At 34.8% G+C, this 22,016-nt stretch overlaps 2 protein-coding genes across 2 annotated transcripts; one reads left to right on the forward strand and one right to left on the reverse strand.

Annotated features, from left to right (window-relative positions):
* Positions 1-612: 612 nt before the first annotated feature.
* Nadsyn (NAD synthetase) lies at positions 613-21,417 on the forward strand. The gene is made up of 13 exons (XM_018549799.1): positions 613-749; positions 15,805-16,001; positions 16,233-16,488; positions 16,588-16,780; positions 17,176-17,416; positions 17,817-18,056; positions 18,449-18,564; positions 18,637-18,941; positions 19,028-19,236; positions 19,470-19,695; positions 19,774-19,950; positions 21,026-21,122; positions 21,340-21,417. Exons 2-13 carry the CDS (start codon positions 15,856-15,858, stop codon positions 21,366-21,368), a joined length of 2,235 nt encoding a protein of 744 aa, XP_018405301.1. The 5' UTR covers positions 613-749; positions 15,805-15,855; the 3' UTR covers positions 21,369-21,417.
* LOC108781732 (cytosolic carboxypeptidase 2) lies at positions 4,156-13,041 on the reverse strand. Its single transcript, XM_018549797.1, has 15 exons — positions 12,972-13,041; positions 11,629-11,852; positions 11,199-11,351; positions 10,524-10,822; positions 9,933-10,082; positions 9,743-9,854; positions 8,867-9,112; positions 8,178-8,510; positions 7,355-7,582; positions 6,859-6,950; positions 6,547-6,778; positions 6,124-6,235; positions 5,868-6,060; positions 5,123-5,347; positions 4,156-4,747 (listed from the first exon to the last, which is right to left on the reverse strand). Exons 1-15 carry the CDS (start codon positions 13,039-13,041, stop codon positions 4,156-4,158), a joined length of 3,261 nt encoding a protein of 1,086 aa, XP_018405299.1.
* Positions 21,418-22,016: the final 599 nt, after the last annotated feature.

The following is a 22,016-nucleotide window of genomic DNA, read 5'->3' on the forward strand; positions in this document are numbered from 1 at the left end:
CCTACTTAATGTATCTGTGTCTGTTTGTAAATTTAGTCCTTTTTCCTGTCTATTTATATAAATCATTTCTGCAGTCAATCTCTTATTATAAAATCTCTCAACATCCAAAATTTCACAATTATCCCAATCGAAATATTCGCAACCTTACATCCAGCGGTGGACTCCTATTGATTCAAGGATAATGTGATTTTTAGAATATAAGAAGTTATTAACTTTGTTTATTGTTAATATTAACTAAAGATTATTGGAAATTATTAATTTTTAAGCATTAATGTTTAAGTAGCTTTTAAGTATGAGTAGTTTGATGTACAAATTATCTACTTATATGCTTAAGTTTAAGTAAGTTGACAGTATATTTATTTATTTATAATTTGACTCTTATTTTGCCCTTTTTTATTATTATTGATTACTTTTCATCTTATTTCAAGATACACACTCGATCTCTTGATATTACAGTTACGGTAAAAAAATCATTTCTCCCGCCAGTAGCGTGAACGCAATTTGTCGCTGCAAGATGGCAGCACGAGAGCTCTTCATCGAGCTCTGAACTACGTATTGACTCTACAGTCACGCAAAGCGACAAGCATTGCGAACTCATGAAGACGGTGAAGATTGAACTAGTGTTGTGATTTTTCCAGTCGACTTTTCGCACGTGTTCGTGACGTTCCTGTTTAAATCACGAAGCAGAAAGAAGAAGAGGAGCATGCGTCATGTCGTGTTAGTCCTATAACGGAATATTTGGATCACAGGTAATAATTGCCAATTTCCGTTCTCATTTCTATATTTCCATCCTCAATAACCTCGATTTTGCAACCGATCGCCTGAAGCGACTTTCATCGCTCTCGGCGAAGAGATCGACGTTTTGGATGAAAAGGGATGACGCGATACCGATTGTGCGTGACGATCGATCAACCTATCTTATGATTTTGCGACAGTTCGTCATGTGGCGGTGGGCCACGTGATCGCTTTGATCCGCGTCGCGCGGTAATCGTGAATTGTTTACCGCGCGTTCGCACTTCGCATGTCGTCATGGTGACGTCGCGTTGTCAATTCGCAAGCACGTGATGCAACACTTCAGCTGGCGCATGTCAGTTGATTTCGCGGGTGTGAAACTACCGAAATACAGTTCGAAGATCAACTCCGCTGAGATTGATCGCATAGTATTCTTTTTGAGCTACGGGCAATGATGACAAGTTAAAACAACCGCAAATTGAATTAATTAATTAATTAAATAATTATTCCTTATCAAGATATCAACAAATAAGTAGACTTTATTTGTTGATGTCTTGATGTTATTTTGATATTATTTTAACATCAAAATGACGATATATAACGTTATTGTATTTGATGTAATTAATTATTTTAATTAAAGTGGTCTTGTGCTACGATTGACTTAATTTTAAAATATAATTTTATATATAATATTAATTGAGACTATAAGATAATACACAATTTTTTTAAAAGTTTTATTAATTTTTTGTTTTTCGACATATGGAAAAAAAATAAGATCAAGGGTGGAGAATTATACAAAAAATTTTTCGACCGGTAATTTTACCGATTTTAACTCTGATTAATTGAGTTAATCAGAGTTGGTTGAAATTGCCGTTGTGTCCATTTCTATCAATGTATAATAAATTAACTTTAATTTACTTTTCATTTTTTTTCTCATTTCATAAGAAGTAGGAGAAGATAAAAAGAGTACTATAAACCAAGATTAAAGTTAATCTGCATTGGAAGAAATAGATATTAATTCAATTAATTCATATTGACAGAAGTGAGTTGTGAGATTATAATTATTATACAATATATTTACAGTTATTCACAAGTCCATGTTTAATATTCTTATATAAGTATCAGATACTAATATTTTTATATTAATACAGTAATTATTATATTATGTTATAAATATTCTAACCCTAATTGTTAGTATTCGCGAATTCTGAAATATTTTTTTTAACTACGTTATGAAGAATTGTTTATAACAAATGTTTTTATAACTATAAATAATTTCGTTATTATATATTATAGTATAGTCTTATCCTTCGAATTCTAATTTTTTAAATGAAAAAAATTAAACGATATTCAATTCTAAAGATCGTTAATGTAACAACATAACTAATACGAATACGAAGTCTATAACAGTCTAGCTTGGATCTTAGTTGCTTTGTATATAATTTCGCGTGAATTTATATACTGATATATGTAGTCTTACTAAACTGCGCCAAACAATTGTCCGTCTTGAAACGCAACTCTAATAAACTCCCGCAGTACTATCACGAATTAAATTGATTAACAATTTAATAATTAATTGATGCTCTTTTAGCATCTTATATCGATGTTAAATTATATTAAAATCTGAAAATAATAATTCTTATTGCGAAAAATATTACCCCGACCGGAAATCGAACCCGAATCGCTTACTTTACGCGCAAGTGTCCTATCAATTAGATTACCGAGGCCTTAGTAATATTCCTCGCAATAACTGGTCAAATGATAAACGTTTTTCTTTCAGGCACGTAAATAAACGATATAAGATGCTAAAAGAGCATGAATTAATTATTAAATTGTTAGTCAATTCAATTCGTGACAGTACTGCGGTAGTTTATTAGAGTTGCATTTCAAGACCGATAATTATTCGACGCGCAGTTTAAATTCACGCGAAATTATATATAAGCAACTAAGATCCAAGCTAGACTGTTATAGGCTTCGTATTCGTATTAGTTATGAAAAAAATTATTTATGTAATTGTGTTAAAACAGTGATAAAAATTATGTAATTATTTTAAGCTCAATTTTAAGCAAACATATTAATTTATAACAGTGTATCTACGAATATCAATTAAGGAATTTAGAGTGAATATGGATTAGGTTTAATAATATTAAATGGTAATAATAATTGTTCACATGTGATTCTCGAGAATAAATTAATTATTAACTTTCCTCCATTTCTCTTACAAAGATAGCAGTTTCTTTTATAATGTCTGTTTTAGAAATTTATATATTTTGCCACGTGTTAGGGATTAGGGATTAATAAATTTAGCAGATAATTATCTACGATTTCATTGAGCAACTTTTTAAATTGATTTTTCATAGTGATTCGAAGCAATTATTTTAGTTTTCATAGATTTTCATTAGAACCTTTCAATTACAGAGTGATGTTTCTGAATGAGATTATATGAGTAATTTATTCTTCGCTTTCTTGCATGGGACGATAAGTCCTTTATCTTGTTGCTGCATTCTTATCATTTTTATAATAAGCTTTTATTTTCCTTATCTATGTACAGAGTGTCATATAAAGATCAGAACAACACTTAAGGAAAGATTCTTGCGATCATTTTGAGATGAAAATTCTAATACTAAAATGTCGAGGGAAAATAATTTTTTAACATAAATATCAATTTAAACAAATATCGAACATACAAATTTTCAGCGGTATAATTTGCTAACTTTAAGTTATTATAATTCAAAAATTATTATAGCCTCGATATTTTGAGATTAGAATTCTCATTTCAAAATAATTTTAGAAATTTCCTCTTAAGCGATGTTTCGGTCTTTACGGAACATCCTTATCTATATATATTCTTATATATATATATATATATATATATATAATATATTGGCGACTTTTAAGGTTTTCTTAGAAAGTAGGTAAATAAAACTTCGTGTCATCAATAATATTACGATCATTGATTCTGTAAATTGGGCTAAGCTTTACAATCTTCAAATTACAAATTTTTCAATTAAAATTTTACAGCTTAAACTTCTTTGTCAATAAAGACCTTTGAAGGCTAATCAATATACTATAAATCTATTTCCGTTTTTTATTTTTTATCCTTTGCCTTTTTCCTTTTCTTGACTCTTTTTATCAGTAATTATGTTATATCCCTTCTAAAATTCGTCAATTTTTATCTCAGGTGACAGAAAATAAGATAAGACTTAAAAATAATATAATAAAAAGCAAGAAACAGGAAGCAAAGAATACATTGTAGATTACCTTTAAGCTTTTACTATCCATCTTTGAGACTTTAGTTGCAAAAAACCCTTAATTTTCAGTCTCTAATTTAAACAATATTTCCGTTTTCTTCGAATTGTCCAAAATCTCAAATAATAAAGAGAATAAACAATACATCTCGCAGTTTGCTCGAAAAAATCATTCTTAAACGTTGTCGCGCGATGTTTTCGCGCTGCAGACTCGCTTGCTTTGCTCCATTCCTCTGTTTGTTTTCCTCGACGGTAGTTGTTGCTGCTTTTTCTTTTTCTGCTTTTTCTTTACAACTTTCGGCTTGCCTGAATCCGACGAGGCATCGTCTGACGTTGTGCTCTCGCAGAAGGCGTCGCGACGACACGCTCGCGTCCTCGTTGGTTTCGCGACGTTCGTCTTCGCCGCGACGCCAACACAGGTAGACGCCACCGTACCAACACCGCGGAACTTCCGGCGCGACTCGAGTTTCCGCTGCGGTCGCTGTGGCTGCTTGGACGTTGTTGCTGTGGCCAGCAGCTTCAACGAATCCGCCTCAATTGTCACGAGGGAGGAGGTTCTCATGATTCTCGCATCCTTGCCCCGGGAGTTTAGGTTCACCGCTCGTTGCCAGTCAAGCTTCGCATTCTTCCTGTTGGACGATTTCTGCCCGTCTGTTCGCGCGGATGTCTTCAATTGAGACGCATTCCGCCGCAGCTTCTTTCGTGTCTTCCTCGCGTCGTCTTTGTCCGCGTCGTAGACGAGCGACTGCGCTTTCTTAGACTGCGGCCTAAAAAGGCGATGGGTTTATTTGCATTTATTATGCATTAATTTAGTATGTGTACTCATAGAAAAATGTTCTAGTTAAACCAACAAAGGTCCAATCATGAACCAGAATAGCATTTTGATGAAGCTAAACTTTCTAGTTACGATAATTCTGTTTGGTCTCCTAAAATGCCATTTTGGTTGGGTCTCTTTCGTTGGTTTAGCCAGAACAGTTCTCAGTGCTTCTTCATGGAGAATTCCGAAGCACATCGAATTGCAAAGTCGACGCACGCGATGCAATAAACAAAAAAATATATCTAATTGCAACGAAGCATGTAACGCGCATATATTCTATAGACGCTGCAGTGTACGCGATAAGTCGAGTACTTTGTCGACTCACTTTAACGTGACCTCGCCATCCGTGGGATAGTGCATCAGAGCGTGTCTAGAGACACCCCAACTCAACGGCGTCTTAACAAATGCGTCGGCGAGACGTTCCGCATCGTTGTTCTCATCGGCGGCGGTGCTGGTCGACACGCCAGTCCAGATCTGCCGTCTCAACGATGTTAGCTTGATTCTCACCTCTCGGCTCGTCGGCGACACCGGCGACGGATTTCTCAGCATTCTGGCAAACACGAATTGTAATTTTATAAAAAAAAAAGAGAAAGCATTCTTTATGACGAATACTGTCGCTTCAATTAACTGTGACGACCGCGAGACTATAATCGAAAAATCACTGGAACTAAATAATTATTACTTTGTAATGAGTCGACAAAATAAAATGAAACACTACTTTGCAAAAATATCCGTTTTATTTTAGTATATATAATTTAATAATAAAAAGAATGTCAGCGATTCTTCCTGTATATTCACAGGAAATATCATCCTGTATATTTACATGAAAAAACCTATTTTGCCAAAGTACCTCAAAATTTAGCTACATAGATACAAATCTATGAATGTTTTGTTGGATTATTAAAATAATTATGTAGGACTCTTGAGAGAATTGGTTATTATAGATTATTAAAACATTTTGCAGCATTATTGTCATCAAAATTTAAGCGGTTAACACAATTATTTATATGATTTAAGCAGCTTTCGGTAAATTTTTGAATCTTTTTAGTAAAGGAACAGTCGATCTGTACCGCAGACATCGAGGATGTTGTCGAGTCTTCCGGTGATTCTTACGAGGCAGTAATTCTCCAAACGATACGCTGCGAGGTCTCACGATTTCTGGTAAGATCAACGTCTTCTCCTGTCGTTCCTCTTTCTCGGTTACCTCCCGCTCGGAGAGCTCGATTATCTCTTCTCGATGTTCTTGCGTACCTTTCCATACATCTGCAAGACACACATGCTCACATTAACATAAGTCGATACTTATTTTGATATCGTTAGACGTACCATCGTATTCTCTTCCCTCGCTTCTGACAAAACTTTCATCAGCCGAGTCGGTCAGATCGCACAGATCGCTACCTGGATCTGTGGTCGGCAAACCCATCACCGCTCGTCGTATCTGTGACATAATGACGATTTTATTACGATTTTTAGTACGATTTAGCGAGAATATTGCCAGTTGTTTCCATAATAAGAATTAGATCCGCGTTAGAAAAAAAAGTATATAATTTTCGGACCTTACGAATTAATTTAGGGATAATTATATCGCTCATTTGTGTGCGCTACGATAATTCAAAACTATTCTTTTAGTTGCTTGCGAAAAAGAACAGAAAAATATATTTTGAAACAATATAATTTTATTCCTCTACAATCAATTATTACATTAAAATTAATATTACAAAATTTTTAATGATTTAAAACGATATATACCAGATTTTTTCTGCGCTCCAAATAAATTCTTCCCGCGATGTCCCTTCGTGCTCTTCTTCTGTAGAGACCGACGCTTCTCGGCGGGACGAAGGTCGGCGATGGGGGTGGCACGCAAAGATACCGGCGGCGACTCGCCAGAAACTCTCCACCTTCGCTGGACCACGCAGCATCCGTGTACTCGGTCCTTCCCTCTTCCGACGAGAAACTCTCCTGTGAGATATCTCCCTCATCGCTAGAAAAAAATTGTTCGAATTGTATAAACTATACTTAGAGATAATATAGGATAAATTTGTGAATCATTAGGAAGGATACCTTGAATAGTCGGTCAAATCGATATTGGTAGGCTCTTCAGCATTGGATCCCTCCTTCGCTAATCTGGCTACAATCTTATTTCGAAGTCTTTCCTATCGAGTCGAATTTGCGAAATCCATCGTTCATCTTGATTTATTAGAATTACATAAATTAGAAATTTTTTAATGATATAATTTTCAATTACTTCTAAATTTACAGCAGAATAGTAAGCTTTATTTATTGAATTAATCTGATATTACTTACATGAGGAGAGAGAAGAGAGAGAGAAGAAGAAAGATATAAGTCCATCCGAGAAAGTGCATGCGTAAACATTGAATAGCTGTCGATTTGATTGCTTATGTATGATATCTACGTTTCTTATTCGAATATAAATGATTTTTGTAATTCAATTTTGTATTTTGCACAAAAATTAAGCGAGAATTTATTATTGGATGTCATCGTTTCTTTTTTCAAGCAAATGCAGAAAATGGTCGAAGTATTAATTGGATAATGTTACCTTCATGGGATCTTGATCGGAAAAGTCAAGCAGGGTCTCGCAAAATGCCTTGCCGATCTGCTCATAATCCTGAATGGAAAAATGCGTTCCGCATCTTGAGCCCATTTTAGAACCGCCCATAGAAGCTTCCATGGTATAACTATTCTGTACGCCCATCGACCATACAACTACTCTACCAGTACCTTCCTTCACTTTCTCGACGTGGAATTTGCAGTTCTCGAAGGAGAACTGAAGCCATAAAACGGAATTGCTAGTATCACAATAATTAACGTTAAAACTCCTGACCACTCATCACGGATCTTCAGATTAATGACGCCAGAAGCAAGAAAAGAGATGATAAAACTTCTTGAAAATATATTAAAATAAAAATATTTTTCAATAAAACAATATTTTCATTTCATAGAGATTTGTAAAATATACCGAAACATCTCCTTTTATTTTAGAATAGAATAAAATTATCATAATCTCAATTTAGTTCGTTTCATTTTTTGATTGAATTGATAATTCAATTTCAAATATGTAATTATTTATAATTATCGGAGCACAAAGAGAATTTTCGATATTTTACAAATCTACTGCAAATATTGTTTTATCAAAAAATGTTAAAAGAATTGTAATTTTCTTGTCTCTGATGTCATAATCCAAGATGTCTGCATGGTGAACACGAGTCTTAATTAAAAGAAAAATTGCTGTAATATATGATAAATTGTCTAAATTTTTAAAAGTTATCAATTTTACTTTAACTCGATCAAAAAATTAAAATTATAAAGGATTTTATTGTCCGATTTCCGGTAATGTCCCCATATGCGTGCACGTATGTTACCTTATCAGCTGCGTTTTTATGAAGCATCAGCGGAAACACCTGTTCCGACAACCTTCCGTTGCATCCTGTCCTCTTGCTTTCGCAACCGTAGGCGAATATATTGTGTTTCCTCGAGTGAGCGTGGAGATCACAGTATATCGCTACCCCACATTCCTCGAGAAGCCTCCGAATCATTAGCTTCGTATGCCAGACAGACGGATAACTCTCTCTCATCACTGTCCTGTACTGTCGATTTAGATCCTTTCCGGACAATGAACACCGATTGTTGCCCACTATAACGCCGTCTGGGTTCAGCATCGGCACCAACTTGAAGACGAATCTCTCTCTAAGCTCCTGCGATAATCCCACGATGTTAGGTCAACCGTCAAGTCTCACAGTGTGAATTTCCCCGGCATTAAACAAACCTTTATTTTGGAGTGATACACAGAAAGAACGATCTTGCTGAAGAGTATAAGATTTTAAATCTGAAAATAATTTTGTTTGGATTAAAATAATTATCTATATAGAACACTCAAACTAGTTGCCAGAATGTGAAAACTTTTTGCAGCATTGTCAACGACATTTATAAGTGTGTTCCACATAATTATGATGATCCAAAATTATTTTCAAATCTGTATTTGTATACACAGTTAATTTTTTAGGTAATTCAGCGAGACTGTTCTTTCCATCCAAATTGCGAAATTGCTTACTCTAGCCCGGTTTGTATCGCCGGTGAGGAAGTCGATGATGCCCTTCATCGTCCAACTCGACGGTGTCTCACCGGGATGTACCCGGGCCGTGATAACGACGCCCCGCTTTCTGCGCACGTCTTCGTCGTGGGTCGGTGCGGTGATCGTCAAGTAATACACGCCGTTTCCGGCCAAACTGCGGCACAGCAGGCGCAGCTTGGCGAACCTCGTCTTCGTGGGGTCAGCCACGATCTTGCCGAGATATTCCTGGGGCAGGTTTATACGAGCAATTAGAGACCGGGGAGGTAGATCTCGAGATTTAATCTACCGGCGGAACGCAATAAACACAATCGCCGAGACTGGGAATCGTTTGCGATGGTAATCGCGATAGGAGGGAACAGAACGTGAAGTAAATACCGCTTCGTTCCGCAAGCATTTGTGGGAACATTCCGCTTAGTAATTACTGAAAGCATTTCTAATTCAGTCACGTTGCTTTCCTTCAGCGATAGAAAAATAAGAATTAACGGAAATAAAGCGAGATGCCAGCGTTACTTTCACAATTACTTAATTTAGTTAGTAGTCTTACTTCAACTATTATATTTTTATAGGATTACGAGTAAACAAGCGACTTTTTAATATTGCATTAAAAAAATTAATTAAAATCTAAAATTTAGTTAGATATAAATCTGAAAAGATTTTATTAGATCATCAAAATAATTATTAGAACGTTTAAACTGATTGCTAGAATGTCAAAACTTTTTGCAACATTACTCATCAGTTTGAATTTCCTAAATTTATATTGTATTTTGATGATTCAACGAAATTATTTTCAGATCACTGTGTCCAGCTAAGTTTTAAAATTCTTCATCAAAATCGTTGTATTCGTGATTGTTTTACTTGTAGATCGGTGTAGGTGTACGGATAGCAGTGCGCCAAGTAAACTGTGTCACGATCATGAGGGAATGAAATGTTAAACGTCAGCGTGTGTTTCTCCTTCTCTTCATCGCTTCTGTAATCATTTCGTGTTATTATTTTATATCTATTCCGTATTACAATGTATGGCATTATAAATAAGAAATTCTCTTACGATGAGTCGTTATTTCGATAATACGTGATGTTGTCGCCGCATCTTCTCCATCCTACGGATCGGGTTCGAGCGTCTTCAGTGGAGTATAAAAGAGGCTTGAGGCCTTCGTTATAAAGGCTTTCTTCTTTACACATATTTACGATTGAAAATCTGCAATTATAATAATATACTTTTTGGAGAGTGAATTATTAAATTATATAGACGGTTTATACTGGTATCAGTTGTTATAATCATTAAAATTAAAAAAAATTGTTCATTAATTGATTTCTATGGTTTGGATTAAGAAAATAGATATACAATTTATAAAACGCAATCTTGATTACACGTATGAGACGTTAAATACATAATCTTGATTTTATATATTTTAAGTTTTAATTTTAACTTAAATCTATAACTTAGCCAATGTGAGACATACAAAACAGCTAATAAGAATATAATCTTATGTTACAAATATTTATTTTAACATGTTTGTGTATTTTTAAATTTAATTGACAAGTTGATAAAATTTTTGATTAAATTAATTTTTTATTTCCCCCCCCCCAATTTCCTGGAAAATACATATAATTACTTTACCTGTCTTTCTTTTTGTACCTGTATGTGATTCTGCTTCTTGTGTTCGATACTCTGAAATAGTACCACTGTGTATGCCTCTGCGTGTAGAGATCCCTTCTCAGATAGAGCTGATAATACGTGTCGGTTATTTTTACTACTTTGCCAAGATTTCCGGATTCAAATCGCGACTCGAACTGTAAGTCCGTGTTGTCATCTTTTGGCCGGGACGCTTCAGTGACGAAGAAGATGTCGTTTCCGTTGGCACACGTGGTAGACTCCCCGTGGAAATCCGTGTGGAACGGTAACACTGTGCTACCGCCCACGCAAGATCGGCTAAACTGCAGAAATAACAAACCCCTATCCTTAGGTTATAATCAAATAAAAAATGTTTCTCAATTGACTTCACGTTTTAATGTTTTTCAACAAACTTGAATCGATCATTGCTTTATCACTGATGGTATCTCGCAAGAACTGCTAAAGATGCCAATTTGTTCATTTTTTAATCCTTATTTTCGATTAGTGAAGAGTTATTTTGGTATTATTTGTATCGTTAGAATTATTTCTATTATACATTTTATTCACATTTTCAATATTCTGTACAACATATTTAATACAAAAGAAAAAAATAGAAATGCTTAGCGGAGTCAAAATGGCACCATCGACGATTATAGTATTATAAATGTAAGAAAAAATATAAATTATGTCGCGACTTACGTAATTAGTAACATTAGTTGGACAGTAACGAAATATCACCGTTCCAAGCTCGTCGCCGATCGGCTTGGGTCTTGGTTCCTTTCCTGTTGACATGTAGAAAGCTTCCGGCATGGCAGGGTTGTACTCTATGTGTCGAACTCTTTCTGGGATCACCTGAGAGGTCATTATCTCGATTAATGTTATATAATTATAGAATTAATGTATCAACTAGCATAGCATAATAACGGAGTGTGAAATAAATTAATGACATATCTCCGTAAGAAACTCTACAAAGCATTTCTTATCAAAATTGCAGTTCGTGTAAGAGCAATTAACATTATATACGGTGAATTAGCGGTACGCGGTATTTTGTCTTTTGAGAAAGGCTGCTCATCGAAATAAAACTAAGGAAAGGTGGAATGAAAAACGATGCAGGTGCATCATTTTTCACCTGGCACTCTGTCGGCCACCTGGCCGCTTCCTGGATGCTTCCGTCGACGATGCAACGCGCATCGAGTACTGCTCGAAGGGCCTCCTTCGAGTATCGATATCTGGATAAACCCAAAGGTATCGCGAACAGCGCCGATTCCGCGTCTCGTCTCAGAGCTGAGCTCTCGTAACGTTCTAGTTGAGACACTTGTAAATCCTGCGGCGTTAGATCAGAGAGCATACCACCTACGTCGTTAAGGAAGAAAAAATCCGTTTTTATAATTATTTTTTAAATAAAGTTACGTATTTGTAATTTTGTAAATATAATGTATTTTTATCTCTTACTGCGTTCATTCATTAATGAAAAAAGTTCATGATCGGTAATATTTTGATTTTTGTTCATTAAATTACTCGAAACGATATTTATGAGAAAATTCGAGGTTTTTTATGTCCCAAGTAGCTTATTGATTATTTTGATTATATGGGTAAAATATTAATGAGAAACACGACAATTTTTTTTTAAACGAGCAAAAATAGTGGACGATTGTACCGAACTATAAATTAAGTTATTCGCGTGATAAAATGCGCGTCATAATGAGAGGTTTGATTTTTAGCGTTAGGTTTCGAGAGGATATTAGACACGATCTCTTTCTTAAGTAGCATCAGTAGCATACAGTATAGAGGATCGATGATCGGGTACAATGTCCGTATAGGTTCGCGACCTCGCCGCCACTTCGATCATATGTTATGTGTATGAACGTATCATGTTCCCTCTACTATTTCAAAATCAATTTAATACTTAATGTGATATTGCATTTCTTCGGTATAATAAAAACTGCATTTCAAGTGCAGGAACCAGCTAATAGTTCAAGAGCATAAAAGTGAAATGTATCACGGGAAGAGGGAGAACAACTGAAGTATTTCGAAATTTAATTAAACAAAGATCTGAAAATAATTTTGCTGGATTATTAAATATATAAGACGTTCAAGTTAATTGCTAGAATCTCAAAATTTTTTGCAGCATAAAATTATTATTTAACATAAAGTCTATTTATTTGTTACAATTTATTTAGAAGAAAAAGTGTTTAGTATTTGTTGCATACATAATAACATTATAATTGCATACATAAAATAATTACGATCAGGAGCTCCAGTTTTATTAGTTATTATTATAATGTTAGCAATAATAAATAAATTTATGTATGTAAAAAAATATATGGTTAATTGAAAACGATTGTAATCTACAGTATGTACTTTCAGTGAATTATAAAAAATTGATTTGTTTCGGATAAATAAGGGTTCGAGTTTGCCGCTGATTCTATATCATATCCGTCCAATTATCCTCGTTAGAGAATTAAAGGTCACCTGGGATGGGTTGAACCGGAAACAGCACGGCCTGGAGTTCTCTCACCCTGCTGCTCGACACCGCCTTCATCTTTCGTTATCTCTCATCGGTTTCGTTCTCGTCCTGCTCGTCCCGATCGTCAGCATTGACGGCGAGCATCGGCGATGATCTACCACCCTTAGCATTCTCGTGCCAGTCCGTATATTCCTCCCTCGTCGGCACTTCCTCGCCGAGGAGATACTTGACAATCGGATTTTTCATTCCCACGTTCACGTTTTCGTGATCCACATATCAAGAATCCACACCACTTTTCGCGAGGGCTTTTCGGATGATTTTATATCTCCGTCGCGGCGCTTTAAATAATCTCCGATACTTTCCTCTCACAATTATGGTTTATTAGGATAACTTGAGATCTTATTATCGAAATAGCAATCTATACAACCGTCGCGAATCTATACAATGTTGAGCTTTATTTGTTCAACGCTCTTGTCAATGCGAAGAGAATTTGCCCGTTTTTCCGAGAGAAATATAGATATATTTAGCTACTGTATCAAAGCTTATTTATAATAAATAAATACGGTTTTATAAAAATGGCAATGATTGCAGTCGAAATTGTTAGAAGCGATTTTTTTTTAAATTTTTTCTTAATACATCAACTGTCACTGATCAATTGAAGAATCGTACAAATATAAATAGTCGAATAAATCGGTAGTGTCAAGAACGAGTAGAAGTTCGAGGTGAGTGCCAACGAGAGGGTGCAAGTTATACTAGGAACTCCGCGAAACTTGGAGGTAGGTTCCTGGCGAACGCGGATAGGAACCTGGCTCGTTGTTGAAGACATTCAGTGGAACATTCCTTAAATGATTGCCTGACAACCGTCGCGAATCGTGGGCGGAGCTACCCTCGGAACGATCGTTCGTTAACCGTTCCTCGTTCGAGAAGGCCGCCGGCGCGGCTCATCGACATAATATCTTGCCAGTAACTCGACTCGTTCTATTGATGTTTCCGAAGTAAACGACGCTCATGTGAGCTCGTCGATCGGAAACCGGCGATGAGTCCCGTTTGAAACGCGATAATAAACATAACCGAGCGGAAAGATCAAGAACGAATTAATTTGAGCAATAGAAAAGAGAAGCGTAGCATTGTTGATCCGAGTTTCCTTTTGTGGGTGATACTTTTGGTTAATTTTAACATGTTAATTGCCATGAGTCATCCGTGATCGACGCCTAACTTTTATTCAGCCATGCTCTGGTGGTTGCATGAAAGGAAGAAGGTTTTGCTGAAGCATCTAAAAATTTAGCTGAATACGGATTGGAAAATAATTTTGTTGGACCATTAAAATAATTATGTAAAACTAATTGCCAGAATATTAAAACTTTGTACATGAAAGGAAGAAGGTTTTGCTGAAACATCTAAAAATTTAGCTGAATACGGTTTGGAAAATAATTTTGTTGGACCATTAAAATAATTATGTATTACAAAACTAATTGCTAGAATATTAAAACTTTTTATTTTGATGGCCCAACAAAATTATTATCAGATCCATACCTAGCTAAATTTTTAGATACTTCAACAAAACAATTTTATAATTGGAGCTATCAAATTTTTTTGTTTCTTGTAAAAATAAATGTATAAAATTTTTTTAATAAATAATTATAGACAAAAATATAAAAAAAAGCATATTATTTAACATTGTACGTGAAGATTTATTTTATTTAATTGTATTACATAAAATTATGTTACATAATTAAGTCTTAATTTTATTATTATACGTTATAATGAACATTTTACCATGGTATATACAGTAAGACTTGCAAAACTCGCTGATTACGTAATATGTTAAATGTCATCGATGTGTCATTATCCTTTAGTATTCAACTTGTTACGCAAAGTAGACGATGAACCCTTTGTATGAAAAATATTTCTCAATAAGAATTTCATCAACAAAAGAACAATGAACGATATTTGAAAACTATACTTTAAAAACCATTTCATTATTCTCTTAATAATTAGGAATGCTATTTACTGTAAGGAGATAATAAAGTACGATTTGATCGTAAAATTTTCAACGCATGTACGTTTATATCTTCTTCTTTTATCCAGACGATTATCTTTTCAACGTTTTCAGTACATCCTATCATTTTAATAAGCCTAAGAGTAATTTTCCAAAGACAAATATACGAAGAATGTGTGCGTGGTAGATAACGATCTGTAAGGGTTGCTACGTAAGGTGGTGCCTACCTGGCCGTGCCGGGTTTTCCTAGTTATTGATCAATCAACGCGCACCGGATAAAGGAGAACAGAACAGTTTATCATCTCGGGGAGGCGATCGATGGGATTCCAATTGATAATAGAATTACTGGCAAGTTGCCGCCAGAAGTTCCATCAGACGTACACGCGACCGCCGACTTTTAACAGTCACGATAATGATGGTGTCATAAATTCAATTGCATACGAAACGATAGTGTCGAGGCATCAATGCGATTCTCAGATTGAACTGTCTGTTGACTTTTCTCGCGCTCTAATTCTTTGTACCCTTTGTTCTATACTGATTCATTTTCTGACGATAACATCTGGTATCAATGATTTGTAACGTATCATAAATATTTATATATTTTTAAAAGAGTTTCATAAATATTAATATAATATTTATAATTAATATTTTTATTGAAATATAATTTATTAATCACTTCGATATTATCGCTGAATATCGCGTTACTATTTTTCTAAAAATATTGAAGAATTAAAACTATTAATTAAGAAAACAATTTTATACAACTGTAAATCTATAAAACTTACGACATTAACTCTGATTGAAGTTAAAAATAATGTACATTTATTTTTTTATTCCAGATAAGTGCATTTGAAAACCTCGTTTAAGAATAACGGTGAATATTTTTCAACATGGGACGTACGGTGACCGTTGCCGTGTGCACATTAAACCAATGGGCGATGGATTTCGATGGGAATACCAGGAGAATTTTGCAGAGTATACAAGAGGCGAAGGATGCTGGTGCCACTTACAGAAGCGGTCCCGAGCTGGAAATCTGGTAATTAGAAGAAAAAGAAACTAATCTTGTTTTGTTATCCATAAAAAGTATCGAAAAAAAATATCATTAGTCTATTAGAAGAACTATATTTTTTTATAATGAAATTAGAAATTTTTGTTCTTTGTATCATTTTTTCTTTATATGATTTTATTGAAATTCTCTCTTTATTACTTTTATTATTTATTATGTTATTTTGTTGCAACTGTATCTTCATAAATATCTATTCAACAGTGGTTACAGCTGCGAGGACCATTTCTACGAATCAGACACATTACTTCATAGCTGGGAAGTTGTAGCGACCCTTCTAAAATCCAGTGTTTGCGAGGATGTATTGATAGATGTGGGTATGCCGGTGATGCACAAGAACGTGACATATAACTGCAGAGTAGCCTTTCTGAATCGGCGGATTTTACTGATCAGGCCGAAAATGCGACTCTGTGAGGACGGCAACTACAGGGAAACCAGATGGTTCTCTCCTTGGACCAAAGTAATTAAATACAAGGGTAACACCCTAATAACAAGGGTGATCGATCATAGCGCGTGCCCAAGATGCACGATAATCCGCGTCTTTTTCTTGTTATGTTAGGAACGTACGGTCGAGGATTATTTTCTGCCGCGAATGATATCGCAAATCACCGGTCAGACCGTAGTGCCATTCGGTGATGCGGTCATCGCGACGAGGGATACCTGCGTAGGTTTCGAAATATGTGAGGAACTTTGGCATCCAGCCAGTAATCATATTCCGATGTCATTAGACGGCGTGGAAATTATCACGAATGGTAATGCTATTGTTACGAAATTTGACATTACAACTGACATAGGCTGGTATTTATAATTTGTTCTTATTACAAAATGTTTAAAAGATGATTAATACAGGTCAGTGTTTAATTATGACACCTTAAGATTATACGTAAGACAATCTTATTACAGTCTTATTACTAATACAAAAGAAATGAAATTAAGATGTAAATATAAAAACTATAATAACTATAAATGCCTGTCTAGACCTGTTTTCTGTTTTTTTTTCCGTTCTTTTCTACTTCTTTTTTGTTCCTCTAATGAAGAGATTAAAATTATATTCTTTGTAAATTCAAGGATAAGAGATTAAAGGATTAGAACAAATGTTTACTTTAAAATTGCTTCTCTATTTTTTTTATTTCTTTTTTTCTTAAAGGAAGCGGTTCATACTTTGAGCTACGTAAAGCCTACATCACTGTGGATCTCGTTAAGTCAGCTACTTTCAAAGCTGGCGGTTGCTACATGTTCAGTAATTTGCGCGGATGTGACGGTGGCAGACTATACTTTAACGGTGGCTCCAGCATCACACTCAATGGCGTCATATTAAATCGTGGACGGCAATTCGCTCTTGAAGACGTGGAAGTGACTGTCGCCACATTCGATCTCGAGGATATAAGGTAAAGTGATTGATCTGAACTCTGATTATAAGTACTGCTGTCAATGTTCAAATATATTCTACATAAAAAGAACAGTTTTTGAAGTATCTACAAATTTATCCAGACAGTTCTGAAAATAATTTTGTTGAATCATTTAAATAATTATATAGGATGTTCCTGCATAATTATTCGAATGTTCCAACAAAATTATATATTTTCAAATTTATACCTAGCTAAATTTTTAATAACTTTAACAGAACCTTTCTTTCCGTGTAAATCAAATAGTATTGCTTGGAGCATGAATATTGAAGTATTAAAGAACTTGATTTATATCTTAGATAATTAGAGAATTTAGACATTTCACATCTGTAAAATATTATAAAGTAAAAAATAATGTAGCACATCGTTCTATTCTCTTTAGGAATTATCGAAATAGCATCAGATCGCGATCGCATGCGGCCGCTGCGTCGCCTAGTTATCCACGTGTGAAAATCGATTTTGCGCTGACGCCAGAAAATCTCGTCTCAAATCCACCAGATCGACCGCTCGACGCAGCCCAGGATATATACGGCGATAATGATGGGCATTCGAATGTCGCTTATCACACTCCAGAAGAAGAGATTGCGATGGCACCTGCGTGCTGGCTGTGGGACTATCTGAGGTACGCGAACATGCTCAAGATACTTATTTTTTATTACCACTATAAGCTGCTTAAAAATTATGTTTGTAGAAAATTATATGCAGAGTAGTTCTTAGGTAAAAGATAATTCCTCACATTCAAAACGAAAATTTCATGACCATATGTTCTTAAAAACACGACTTATCCTTAAGTTCGGCTCTGATTAAATAAAAATATGATTTCAAAAAATGAGCCTTCATATCTTTAAAATATGTATACACAACGTTTCATTAAAATAACTTGAGTGGTTTGTTGAAAAAGTAAAATTTTTCTTTTAATTTTAACACAGAATTATATAAATTTTGTCTTGAATTAATTAATGTGAGGATCTCCCTTTCGTGCTTGTTATTTATAATCACATGTTCACATTTTAGACGATCTTGTCAAGGTGGATTTTTCTTACCACTGAGCGGTGGCGTTGACTCCGCGTCTTCAGCATGTATCGTATACTCGATGTGCGAAATGATCGTCGAATCAGTCGGTAGAGGAGGTAAAACTCTACGCTACCTTCTCTTAAACTACGAGAGTCTTTTTTAAATAAATTTCGTTTCGTAATATTTAGACACACAAGTCTTAGCGGATATCAGAAAGATCGTCGGCGACTGTGAATACGTACCGTTAGACCCAAAGCAATTGTGCAACACTATCCTTGTCACGTGCTATATGGGAACGGAGAACTCATCGTCGGAGACTAAGACCCGAGCGGCCGAGTTAGCCAGTCAAATAGGGTCCTATCATCATGGGATAGTCATAGATACCGCGATATCTGCGATTTTAGGGATCTTCCAACAGGTCACTAAGCTGACACCGAGGTTCAGAATACAAGGTGGATCGCCTAGGGAGAACCTGGCTTTACAAAATGTACAGGTAATTGCTCGACATCGTTGATTTTGGAACTAATATATCTTTATTATAAAATTACTCATCTCTATGTTTAATCCTTTTACTTTCAGGCTCGATTAAGAATGGTGATCGCTTACTTATTCGCTCAATTAATGTTATGGGTCAGAGGCCGCCCGGGTGGTCTCTTAGTATTAGGGAGCGGCAATGTAGACGAGGCGTTACGTGGTTACCTCACTAAGTACGATTGTAGTAGCGCTGATATCAATCCAATCGGTGGCATAGCGAAGAACGATTTAAAGAAATTCCTTCTATATTTTAGGTACGAATACAAATGATATACACAGCGAACTGTCTTTGATCTGTTATAATTTGGAAGTCGAAGCTTAAATTGATGTAAACGTATATTGCACTTATTTTATTTCGAATAACAATTTAAAATGTATTATTTCATTTTCTTACAATTAAGAATCGCTCTGTATATTCCGTATGATTAAGATGCTTGTGCGTAAGCTTAAAACAGTAACATAATTGCTCTTTGTATTTAAATTCCAGACGCAAACACGGAATATTCGCTTTGGATAATATCCTGGATGCGCCACCCACTGCGGAACTGGAACCGCTGCAAGCGGGTCAGCTTGCACAATTGGACGAAGTAGATATGGGCATGACCTACAAGGAACTTTCAATTTTTGGACGATTAAGGAAACAGAGTAACGCCGGGCCTTTTACAATGTTCTGCAGACTTGTGCATATGTGGGACCATTGTACCCCGAAAGAAGTGAGTGCTCCTCGAGTGAGATTCTAATTTAGTTATCTATTTCTCTTTGAGTAAATTGAAAAAATACTTTTGTTTCAGATTGCCGATAAGGTGAAACACTTCTACAGATGTTACGCTATAAATCGTCATAAGATGACGATACTGACTCCGGCCTGCCACGCGGAATCGTACAGTCCAGACGACAATCGATTCGATCACCGTCCCTTCCTCTATAATCATTCGTGGAAGTGGCAATTTGCGGCGATCGATGAACAGGTGAGAATTATGCGGGAGAAAGTCGATGCTCATCTTGATTCGAGTTCAAAAACGTCGGAATGCGAGAAGAAACGCCAAGCGATCGAAGTAACATCGCGATTAAGACATACATGCGAAAATGCGACGCGTTATGGAAAGAAGTTTTGCATGCATCGTGGAACTTGGCGTATCATGTGCAGAACGGCTCGTAGAGTCTGAACTTTTTCCAGTTCATCTTGATAGATGACAACGAGAGTCTGTCAGCCGAACTAATTATTAGACAGTATGTTAAAAAATTTGCAAATGTTCCGACATAGGATTAACAAGCGAATAAATTAATATACACTTAAAAATACCTTATTTTTAGAAAATATACATTAATTAGCAAAGAATGAAATAGATTATTTTTCAAAATTATTTTACTTAAAAAAATATGTAATAATTAAAATATATTATCTTAATAAGCGAAAACACTTAAAAATACCTTATTTTTAGAAAATATATATTAATTAGCAAAGAATGAAATAGATTATTTTTCAAAATTATTTTACTTAAAAAGATATGTAATAATTAAAATATATTATCTTAATAAGCGGAAATGAAAAATTGTATTATTTAGACACATAAAAAGTATTCGTATAGTTGAGAAAATTAGCTTCTAAAATCATAAGTACTGCTTATCTTCACAAAGCTTTTTTTATTTATGTCATAATAGAACATTATTAATAAATTGCTAATTAATATTTAATTATAAAATTGTATTATTTAGACACAAAAAGTATTCGTATAGTTGAGAAAATTAGCTTCTAAAATCATAAATACGGTTATCTTTGCAAAGCTTTTTTTATTTATGTCATAATAGAACATTATTAATAAATTGCTAATTAATATTTAATTTCTACAAATAAAGCTTTTTTAAAAATCCTCTGTACGGAATATTTTTTACATTCACTATATATACATATATATATATATGCACATACGACACGGCAAGTAGCATAGAAAATATATGTAAAGGTAGTAAACGACACACCTTGCTATCCTTTACAAATGATTTTCTATAATTTTATATTCAAGACAATGGAACTCTTTTCAGGTGAAACGACTCAGCAGTGAAGAGAAGTCATCCAAACCGCATAAGGACGCTGCTATGCGGACTCCCAGATACATGACATTGAGCTCCGTAATCAGCAGTGAGTAAATAAAACAAAGTGCGCGCGTTAACGAAGCACGTCAAGCACAACATATTTTGGCCAATGAAATAGCCAAAATAATCGGCGAAAGCACCCACCGAAAAACCCACCCTTCCGGAGCAGCACGCAATCGCTCGAAATTTCGTGCGCACCTATACCGCCGCGCTTCTCGCCGCTTTTATTGAAGAGTCATCACCGGCATCATTCTTTGTTGCAGATAAAACGCATCCTGGAGTAGTAGTTTAGCCGTAGCACTTCTCTTATTATATTGCATTGCAGCGCTGCAATAAATGGATGTAAGTTTCGCTCTTTGAAGCGATTTGAAGGATTTTATTTACTTCCGGTATTAATATTTAAGAAACCTCCGTGAGCGAGCAGCATCGAATATTTTATCAAAATATATGTGAAATAAAAAAATATATATTCATTAATAAAAAACATAATGTAAAGATTCTAATGCATAAATTATTATCCCAACATTTGTATCTCCGAGAATTAATCTTTTCTAGAAAATCCTTGAAAGTTCTAGGTCAATGCAATTATAATGATGTTGTATAGAAATAATCATAATATTTAACAGAATCAAAAGTTTTGAGAAACTTCGGTTTAAAAAACGCGAAATCTATACATATATATACAGAATATAATAAAATCATAAACAAAAAAATGACGGAGCAGTTTAAGAAAATTGCAATCCATTTGATATGTAATGATGTCGTTAAAATATTTAGATATTACATAAGAACAATATGAATAGAATTAAACGCGACGATCGAGTATAAAACATCAAGCAGGTACTTATATGTGGAGTGTGTGCATACATAATATTAATTTTTATTATCTCTCGCAAACACATATAAGAGCGCGCAACCACGTTTTGCCGTTAGCTACAAT

The sequence above is a fragment of the Cyphomyrmex costatus genome, unplaced genomic scaffold (assembly GCF_001594065.2).
Source record: "Cyphomyrmex costatus isolate MS0001 unplaced genomic scaffold, Ccosl1.0 scaffold896, whole genome shotgun sequence".
Taxonomy (NCBI): domain Eukaryota; kingdom Metazoa; phylum Arthropoda; class Insecta; order Hymenoptera; family Formicidae; genus Cyphomyrmex; species Cyphomyrmex costatus.